Source organism: Limanda limanda, chromosome 18 (assembly GCF_963576545.1).
Source record: "Limanda limanda chromosome 18, fLimLim1.1, whole genome shotgun sequence".
Classification (NCBI taxonomy): Eukaryota; Metazoa; Chordata; class Actinopteri; order Pleuronectiformes; family Pleuronectidae; genus Limanda; species Limanda limanda.
Window position 1 is genome coordinate 5,035,354 of NC_083653.1, and position 10,997 is coordinate 5,046,350.

The following is a 10,997-nucleotide window of genomic DNA, read 5'->3' on the forward strand; positions in this document are numbered from 1 at the left end:
CTTCATACTCTCTCTCTATATATACATACACACACACACAAATATGTATGCACACTTTATATTTCAATCCTTTATAGTTTGTACTTATACATCTTGTATAATTTGCCATGTGCCTGATTCCTTAATGCAGAAACATAAATGACAACTTTAATGGTAAATGTTTCAATTATTTATTATTTAATTATGAAATAAATCAAATTCCTCCTATTATTTCCCCTCAAAACAAGACAGTTACAAATTAAAGGGACATTTTAAAAATGTTTTCCTGTAAATATAAAACTTAAATCTGCCAATTTGTTTTGCTTCAAGAAAAGACGAAACTTACCTTTGTAAATAAAGTTTATTTAAAAAAAATGTCAATAACTGCCTACACGAGAACCTGCCTAACTTGTTCAGCCACTTTGAACGACCAAAGCAAATATATATATGTTTACTTCAAATGCTTTAGTTTGCCGCTATATTTACAAATTTTAAAACATCATTGCCCGAATATCTAATATATTTGAACTTCTCCACAGCTTAAATTCCATCTCCAAACTAACACTTCATTCTTATTACGTATGTCAACAACACAATAAAATCAACAACATTTTCTTAGTTTTGATTTTTATCAAATTTATTTAAAAGAAGATTAAAAGAATCATTTGTTTTTACAGTTTACAATACACAGTCAACTGTCATCGGAAGAGGCAAAAAATGGAAACGAGCTCTAATAACTTAAGACTGTAGCAGATTCAAGTTCCTGATTCTGGAGAATCCAGGCTCAAAACAACAAGAGCGGAGCATTCAATACATCCACAAGTGCATTTGCATTCCATGGCAAAGAGTGGTGCAGTGAGAGACAAAGAGGTTGGCACTTCATAGAGCGACGCAACACCGGGTCTCATTAAGGTCCACTAAACATGCCCTTCACAAGACGGTCCACTTCAATGTGAAGCAGTCATTTTACGTTTCCTCTTTTTTGCAGAACGGCTCTCAGAGCCCTCCTTAAGAGTCTCCAGCTCTCACCAAGGGAGTCATCTGAATGATCAAGTTCAGTCCCAGTAAGAGGTTTGAGTTGACGGAATGAACCAGTCCTGTTTGTCTGGTGTCATTATCAGTCCGAAACAGAGCCATGATCTGGCAGTAGTGGTCACATCCTAAGAGCGCTTCCTCGACGACTGTCAGGGCAGCTGTGATAGATAAGCCTCGATGGCCTGCAACGTGGAGATAACACGTTAGTTGTTGTCACATCCAGTGAGACATCCTGCGGCTGGATGCATTCAAATAATCTTTGTTTATACATATTATCAACACAGGGGATAAATCACAGGGCCATCAAAACACATTTTTCAAGATTATTCTGATATACACAAGGTAATAAATCACTCGTACTTTGGAAATAAATAAATGAACTGAATTCTAAATCTTATTCAATAAAAAGTAAAATAACAGGGACATCAAAAGGTTCTTGATATGTCTCTGTGATTATAATATTCTCTGGTTGTTTTATCCATTTCAAAATCAAACAGGATGTAAAGGTGGGAACACAACACAGACTCAACTTGTGCTGACTCATGGTGAGTTTCTTTAGGATGGGAGTGGTTGGTTGTGTCCACCAAAAATAAACAGAGAGCCGAAAACAAACAGCAGAGCCACTTGTGTTGTAAAACAGTTCAGGAAGCTATCTGTGTCACAATGTTCATTCTATAATATGATTCAGTCTGTTTTCATTTAGTTTTGTTCATAAACAGGGACAAACATAGAAGCGCTTTTCAAATAAATAGACCAGATAAAGCTCGACAGTTCATATCTAAACAACTGTTAAATTACATATTATGTTTTTTTTGTAACTTTCCAACTGAAACAAATCTTTCTCATCTACTGCATCATGAAATATTCCATGTTATGTTCTATAATATAAATCATGTTCACCTTTGCCAGCTCTCCTGTCGATCCTGGAATCAGACACAGTCGGGCTCCGTCCTTCCACACGTCCTTCAGCCGCTGCTTCATCACTTCAATATTCCTGCAGTAAACATGCAAACATTAACTGGGCAGCATGGGGTAGGTTTACAAAGTGGAGCCAGAATCATAAGAATATTTGGCATTTTTGCCATGATTCCGACTTTATTAAACCTTTATGACAAAGAAATGTAATTGAGGATTTATATTTCACAGTTTATTATGAAAAAAAACGTGTATTTAAACCTAAGGCACCCACCTGTCTTCTGAACAACTGTCCTGCAGTCTTTTCTCGTTCTTTGAAAGTTCTGACCACCACTTCTTGATGACGGATTGAACCCAGTGTAAACCCACCATGATGTGTCTGTAAACGCAGATAAAAACACACCCACTACTTAAATTGACTGTTAAATATAAGCATATTATATTTGGAAGTGATGAATCAAAGGCATTTCATTATTTGATTGTTTAAGTATTGAAGACATTGCAACACAGATCCAAGAGTTTTCATAAGTTCCCAGTTCACTTCATGAATTATTAAGCAGAAAGGTTGAAAAGCTCCGATCAGTGATGAGTCATCTTCCAGACTAAAAGCAGCAAAAGCTAAAAATCACTTTGATCTCAGTGCTTTTAGATAAAATGTCAGCGAGAGACAGGGATCATTAAACATGTATGAAAGCCACAGAGCCACTTACTCTTCGTATTTACTGGCAAGAATCACTTTCACTTGGGGCAGGAGGTCAACACAGCAGCCAAGTGACAAACATGGTGCTTCAGTTTGAAGACTGATGGGACACAAAACACATGAACGATGAGACATGTAAAGACGTTTATGTATCGGTAACGTGGACAGAAGAAGCAGAAAGCAATACGTGCCCAATCTGTCTGAATAATTCAAAAATTCAGCCTTCGACGGTGACTGGATAAAAGGGAAAGCAGCGATATTAAACATCCAAAACAAGCTGACAAGAAGTTACAGGAATGAAAGTATGAAACCTACAAACCTGTAACTTTACAACATACGTGAATGGATGAGAGTTTATTCTAATCTTTAAAGATAATTTGTTTGCATTGAAGAGAAAGGGACTTCAATGCATAAGCTTATCTTTAATTATGAGCTAAACACTTCAAGGTGAAAACAAAAACAGTAAGGACAAAGGCCATGGCGGACTTTCTACAGAGTTTGTATCTTCAATCCGACCAAAGGTATTTTGTATGTTGTATATTTACATAAAAGATATGTCACACGTGTAGAAAGAGACTCACTCTTTTGTTAAGACAGGTAAGCAGTCAAGCAGCACCCCCGTATCTTGAAATCTGGGGGAAATAAAAATGATGATTAGAAACCACACAAGTTAATTATTACTTAAATGTGAAAAAAATGCCAAAATGTCACAGTTGTACCTTATTAAATAGGCCACTAATTCGCTGGCATTTCTTCGCCATAGTGTTTTGGCTACTTGAAGTCGTAGATTCCTTCCAAAAAGGATGTGAGTCATAGCTTCATGGTCCTTTGACATCTGCACCAAACAGATAAGCAGAACACAAAAGGAAAGTCAGTCTACAGGCTTGTTGAGCATGTTATCAAGACTTTAAAGAGCTGGGTTTATTACTTCTGAAGAGGGAAAAAGCACTTATTCTACTCAAAACTCTACTTTTCATCCTCACCTCGGCAAAGTCGCTGTACTTGGAGCTGGCCCCTGCCATCTTGGAGGCCTCTGCGGAGCTCACAGGGAGCCCACAGATGTCATGGTAGTGAAGGCCCCGCACGTCATCGGGGCACGTCAGCTCATTTTCTTTGTTGGCCATGCCGGGGTCACGGGCACGGCCTACATCTGGCACTCTACGGTGCAGCTTGGCGCCCACCTCCACCTGCGGACCACCCTTCCTCTTGCAAGACGACACCCGCTTCGCTGCGGCCGGACTGTGTGCTCGGTAATGCACTTGAAATCTGCCGAGAGGGAAATCGAGATGGAGCAGATGCGAAGCAAGCTTGTTTTTTTTTTTTTTTTTTGAGGAAACATACAACAAAAAGGAGAGATAAGGTGAAATGGTTATGACAAAATGTGCGTGAAACGGTCCAGCAGTGACTGAGGGGGATGATCTGCGGGACACAGACAATGAGTGATCAGAAGAGGAATCCCAGGATGTGGATCGGACACTCACCTCTCTTTATCTAACTCGTCCTTATTTATAATATCCACCTAAAACAAAAGGATATGGGATGAGGCCACTACGACAATCTCTTCTACTACAACACCACTGAACTGTACTTCACAGTCACCAGCACTAAACTGTGTGGACTCTGAGGAGAAGATGGTGAGTGTTTCCACACCTGCTTCATGTTCTTGTCAGCAGGAAGGTGCAGGCAGGATCACAGAAGGCCATTGGACTGAATCCGGGTGACCTTTGACACGTGTCCACTGTCCAGACGAGCTTAGCAGCTTCCACAACACGGGACACTGCGGGACAAACAACGTGTGGGACATTCTTCAGGTTTTTGTCCCCAGGGAGAGCTGCAGCAGGAAGTTTAAAATCTATTTCCCCTTCACTGAACAACCTGCAGACTGTGTGTGTGCAAGACGTCAGAGAAAAGTTCAATAACAAGAGATTAAAACAGAAATGCACTTTACTCGCGAAGGCGTTGGCTCCAGAGAGGTGGAAACACTGGAGTTAGCTAACCGGGCTACACAACGTCACTGCCACCGGAGTGAATAAAGTTTAATAGTTCGTGTCCCGTTAAGAATGAGAAACTAGAACTTTAGATCCGCTGCTCTTCGTTAGTGAGCTCACATCCGCACAGTTAGCATTAGCTGTTAGCCTTTAGCCCCACTCGTCAGTGCGTAGCTAGCCTGGGCCAGCTAGCAGCTAGTTAGTTAGCTAGTTAGCATCCCAACCCTGAGAACATATGTCTTCTCCCAGGTGACGCGTCCCCCCCCCCCCTACGTTAAGTTCACGGTTCGAACCCCGAAGTGAACCACTAACCGTCTCATGGTGTCATCCAACTTCCGGGTCTCAGCGGGTTTTCACGTCCAGAGAGAAACAAACTCACTCGGACTGTGTGTGTGTGTGTGTGTCTGAGCAGGTCGGCTACCGTCCACCATTCAAATGTACACTCCACCGGTGTGTGTGTGTGTGTGTGTGTACCAGAGATTCGTAGGTTCGATTCCGTGCAAAGTGAAGATGGAGATTTAGCGACGACTGCTGCTCACGAAGGGAATTTAAACACCTCGGTGCTACAGCGCCCCCCAGTGTCGAGCGGTGGAGCTGCAGGTGCATACGTGCAACTGGAGAATAAACGTGTGCTTATATATAATAAATGTGTTATATAATAACATACCACACGTGTAAAGACCATGAATATTCACACAAACACAACACACACACTATTTTACCTCTTTTCATTTCATTTAAGTTTTTCTCTATATTATTTGTTATCTGTTTCAGAGTCGAAAATAAAGTTAATTAACATTTTAAACTGTCTAACATTTCAAATCCTATCTTTATTATATTTATTTGTTACCTTGTTCTTTGTCTATGTACAGTATTTATATATAGAAAGTACATATATATATATAACATTAAAAAACAATCACAGTTGACCAAAGTGTAAAATAACAGACTGGTATGAAAAGAAATACACTAAAATAAAGTAAGAGTTCTATGATGTAGATTCTAACAATTTAAGCAAACCCAAGGAGGTTGTTTTTCGTCTGTTTGTTTTTTAGTTTGTTATAAAGGCTTCTTAACTGTTTGTCTATAAATATTTTGGAAGGGCTCATATCTATGAGTGTTTGCTATTTAGTGCAGTTTCAAATCCGGATCTAGTGAGTTTAAATGTAGTTTCATGATGGAACTGTTGGGCTTTGGTGGATGTATGAACTTCTTCACCCTAGAGTTCCTGTTGCTTGTCCCTTTGAAGATAAATAGATAAATACTTATCAATTTCACATGAAGTGCAGCAAAAAGGAACAAGACACCATCTGCTGCAGGACAACTTGTTCCCGTCTCTGAAGATAATTCATCAGGACTCTGGCTGTGGTCCCTGTCCTGCTGCACAGTGAATCTGAGACTGCTTACCTCAAAAAATCCCAATAATCTGAAATCAATACATTCATATTTCTATAATTAAAAGACTCCAGTTAAATTTCTTATACATTTATTTAATTACCTATTAATTCCTTTAGTTAAAATAACCATCACCTATCTAATCCATGATATTGCTCTAAATGTTTCAAACCTTTCTTTAGCCTAATTCAAAAAAATCCAGCTTTGAATTATTATATCTGTTTGTTTAAAGTTGGACTGAACTTATAACAGTCCGTTCCACCACCTGTGTTCAGTTTATCGTGACACACGATGACAAGATTGAATTTCTGCTGTTTACAAGATCTTTCCATACACATCGTCCACATTTGTGTCTCACAATTGAATGATCTGGTCCTATGGTTACGACACAACACCCGGAGCAATGTTCTACACACAACAGACAACAGATATATACATATATAAATAAATAAAAATAATGTCCAGGATGACATAAAGTAATGTTTTCCTGTTGTAGCCTCTCACATGTCAAGTTTTAAAGTGTTTTTCTTACTTTTAATGCAACATATAAGACAAAAAAACACTGAAAACACATCATGCAAATACTATACATGAGATAACCCTTCTATACAAGGCTGTTTATTTTAGTTGATCATAAAAATACCTTCAATTTTTTGATTGTCATAACAAGTGGCTCCTTAGATCCACCTCGATATCCACCAGGACACAATAGATGATACAGAACCTTTCCTTCTTGCACCCGTCGTGCACTGCAGGAAATAACTGAATAAATATGATGACTGCAGCTTGAATCAGAGTTTGCGATTGAATCATTCATGAACTGAGCTCTGAGTCTGGCCATCGTTTACGGTCGTCAGAGTCTTTTCACTGCAGGGACTTTACCGTGGATAGGAACTGGGAATTTAGGAATTGAATTTGTCTGAGCGCTGTTTCTGAAATAAGCAGTTCTGTCTGCTGTCGGCTGTGTTTTGTTTTGGAAATATTCATGCAGGTTTATTTACAGGGATATTTGCAGCTTCCCTACTCCCACCTCCTCAGCCAGACTCAGCCAAAATGGAATTAGATGATTGTTGATGCCAATCTGCAGATGTTCTTATGTTGAATCAAGACGAGGCAGCACAGAAATACCACATTTCTTTTATTCTGAAAACATTTTTGAAACTTCCTCTCTTGGTTTATAAATTGTATCTGTACAACACATCTCCACTTCGGCATCTCTATTTCCCCCAAAGTATAAAAATATTGACAGTGATCAGGAGGCTGTTCTCACTTACGTCTCAGATACAAGTCATAATGTTTTAAATCAAGTTTCTAACGGTGTGAATCCATCCTCACATTTGTCTGATGAGTTCCCTTGATCCCTTTCAAAGTGTCTTTCATTTCACAGGTCTGAGTGGGTGGTGGCTCTGGAGGGAAACGTCCTGGCAAACGCTTAACGTGCGACGAGGATGCCAAAAATCACACTAAGCTATTCTTAGCGTTTTGCCGTCGTCGCCTCGTGATGAAGTGCTTCTGTCCTGATGGAGGCGCTGACTTGTCTGGATGATGTTGTCACTACAGGCCGACTGGTCATTGAGAGAGTGGACGAAAAAGAAAACAGTGTGATTCACTCTCTACGGCTGCTGGCGTCCTCACCCTTTCTCAACTCATCTCCGTATCAAAGAGTGGCAACAGATGGAAACAGATCCACCATAACAAACAAAACTACAGAGAGGAAGGATTTTCTGGAGAAAGAGCTGGTATTAATGAGACTTGAAGAATCCACGCCAAGGCACGTTGACGAATCTCAAAGCATTCCAAAACCCTGATTAAAAAAACGTAATGGCCCTTCCTCTTGGCAGTCACCTGCATGTACCTTTGTTCAAAATTGCGGTTGTCTCCTTCCTTAGACGGCCACAAAAATGAAAATGTCTGATTGCTCTTTCTGTTTATCGGGTCCAAGAATCTGCAGCTGCACACACACACGCACACACACACACACACACACACACACACACACACACACCAACCCAAACATACCAAATCTCACAGTAACCAGTCAAAATAAACCAGAGAGAAATTCAAATCACAGTGGTGCAACATCCAAACAAAATGTTCCAGTCGTTTCAGGGGGAATCATAATTAGATTTCGGTAAATTGTATATTTGTATTTGGTACATTTGTGGTAGTTTGAAGAATTTAAATCTCAATTGAAACCACCGACAAACTAGTAAAAACAACACAGCTTGTACAGACAGAATATTCTGATGATACATACGTGCATGTGCAGAAAGCCATGAAGTCTAATCTGTTTTAAAGGTGAAATACAGATTGAAATAAAAAAAGATACCTTACTGTCTGATACGATAAAACTGGGCTCACACCTCTAATCTACCCAGGGCAATTGAAGGAGAAGTTAAAGGCAGGTTATTTATGGAGAGATTAAGATACCAATGACGTTAACATAGGAGCCTAAAGGCCTTGAACAGAGGCACAAAATAACTCTGTTTCTTTATTGAACAGGAGCTAGACAGATCAACACTTTCATACAAAGGATTAGAGTATGAATACCCAACCCAAACCCATCGAGCCTGGTTTGAAGAACAGTTTTGAAATGATATTCCGGTTGGATCGGATCAGGTTGGGCCTTGTTGACTCGTGCCTGTGATCGGGTAAAACAACGGGTCGTGTTTCGGACACAAAAACAGAATTTTGTGTTACAGTTTGTCTTCAAATTTGTTTTTAACAATGAGAAATAGAATAAGAACATTTAAAACCTGTACATGTGCTTCTGGTGATATTACAGCCTCCCTCACTCTGCTGCTTCTGTAGCGTGAAGCAGCAGAGTCGTCCCTTCATCACATGGTCACAATTACAGACGCCATTGTTTTACACTGAAACAAATTACAGATGTTTTTGGTCAAAACTGAGTAATTTAATTCATATTTAACATTCAGTGAGTTTATGAGGGAAGGTCTCAGAGAATAAAAATATGTTTGTGCAAGGAAAAGCAATAAGGGACTAATATCTTTAGTCCATGGACAAATTCTAATCACTCCAGGTTGTAAAAATATGAATTATGACACTAAATACGGAAGATATTCAGTATGTATTTGATGAAGTGATGTATTTCTGTGCTGTTAACTCCAGAATCTGTTGATTTAAATTCAGTTTCACTCTCTCCTGAGGATTCGATGAGTGAAAACTGATTATCTGCTTTGTGCATCAGCTCATTGAGAAACACAGGCTGTGATCATCTCAGTCCCCGGGAACCTTTTGTAAACGTCTTCCATGAAAAAACGAGCTGAAGACAAACATGCAGCGTTAAATCTGCTTCTCTCAGACAAAAGCTGCCACCCACAAAGTCAGTAAGAGTATTATGAGATTTACATTATCAAGGAAGGATTTACATGAGATGATTTCCTCCAGATGAAAACACTGCTTGTTGGACTCGGTGGGTGTTACAAATATTAAGCTGCAACGAAGAATTTCCCTTCATACTGAAAGATGAAAGGCTAAGTCTCTTTGAGCAGGATGTGATTATTGCTAAGAAGCAGCACGACTTGTAACGGCAGAGAAACTTGTGGTTTGCAATGAAACGTGAAAGGAACTGTGTCGGAGAGAAAATGTAAAGTTTGACACAGATAAATGTATCCTGTTTATGCCTGAGTTCAATGATGTGACAAATGAAACTCAAGAAAAAGTTTGGATGTCTTTTACTTTTGATTATCGGGTGGTATAACCAATTTTTTTTTGACTTTTTAAAAGTTGGTGTAATCCATTGATGCACATTTCACGTCACGTGTGGTGTTCACCCTTTTATGCGCTTTCATCGTGGGTTTTCTCTGGGTCGGCTTGATTTCTCCCACAGTCCAACTACTTTTGGTTACTTGGAGAATCTAAAATTCCTTGTTTGTGTGGAGGGTTGTTTGTCTCTATATATCCGGCCTTTGATACGCTGGCGACCTGTCCAGTGGTCACCCCGCCTCTCGCCTCTCGCCTGATGTCAGATTGGCTCCAGCGCCCCTCAAATGATACGCCATATAGATAATTGAGGGATGGACACTGGCATCTTAATGTCGTCTTTATGGTGAAGTCAGAATACAGGACAATACAACGTGTGAAACTGTTGAAGTCATTAAAAAGTTGAAGCACAGAGCTCCTTCCCTTGGGGCCGTCAACCAACAAGCAATTTAAACTGCTTCTTTATATATCAGTAGAGGGAGAGGACACGCTACTTAACTTACTGAAGCCAATCAACTTTGCCCCCTAATTTGTCTTTTCCTCTGTGCCATTCCTCCGCCTCTTCATAAAAGCCTCCAGATCAAGGGGTGGAAAAAAAAAGATCTGGCCCGTTGCCCTTAAATTTACTTGCAGCCACCAGAGCTTATTGCCAGTAATTGTGTTGACATTATGTAAGAGTGTTTTCTGAGGTGCTGCACACACACAGCAGCTCTGTTCTCGGGGCGGCGCTCTGCCACGATTCAGGGTCCTCGGCTGCAAACTGCAAACCAAATAAAATCAGAGGGGATGGCAGCGATCTCAGGGAAGGAAAGATGGCAGTGATTTCAGCATTCCTCGTGATTCGAGCACAGATGCCCAGAACGGAGTTGCAGAAATTTTGCTAGAACAGAGAACGAGTTCAAGACTGATCAGTCGTAAGGAGACGTTCCACACAACACAACATCCTGAGCTGATTCTGTGACCTACGTTGTGTCCATGACGGATCAGCAGGGGACACGTCTGTTGGAGAGGCGGTGGATTAGTGGCAGAAACTTGGACTATGGGCAGAAAAGGTCTCTGGTTCGTCTCTGGTTCGACTCCACGGAGAAACAACAAAAAGACGAACCTGGATTGATCTGTCCAAAAATCCAAGAGGATTCTCCCTACCCTGTCTAGTGCCCCTGAGCAAGGCACCTTACTCCCCCAACATCTGCTCGCTGGGCGCCGTACATGGCTGCCCACTGCTCTGTGTGTCCTGCACCAGATGGGTTCAAAGCAGAGGT

At 40.4% G+C, this 10,997-nt stretch overlaps 1 protein-coding gene across 1 annotated transcript; it reads right to left on the reverse strand.

The window, feature by feature from the left end:
• Positions 1 to 615: 615 nt before the first annotated feature.
• Positions 616 to 5,080, reverse strand: katnbl1 (katanin p80 subunit B-like 1). Its single transcript, XM_061091361.1, has 10 exons — positions 4,930 to 5,080; positions 4,280 to 4,406; positions 4,111 to 4,148; positions 3,613 to 3,895; positions 3,349 to 3,464; positions 3,211 to 3,261; positions 2,640 to 2,729; positions 2,204 to 2,308; positions 1,915 to 2,008; positions 616 to 1,196 (listed from the first exon to the last, which is right to left on the reverse strand). Exons 2-10 carry the CDS (start codon positions 4,286 to 4,288, stop codon positions 1,164 to 1,166), a joined length of 819 nt encoding a protein of 272 aa, XP_060947344.1. The 5' UTR covers positions 4,289 to 4,406; positions 4,930 to 5,080; the 3' UTR covers positions 616 to 1,163.
• Positions 5,081 to 10,997: the final 5,917 nt, after the last annotated feature.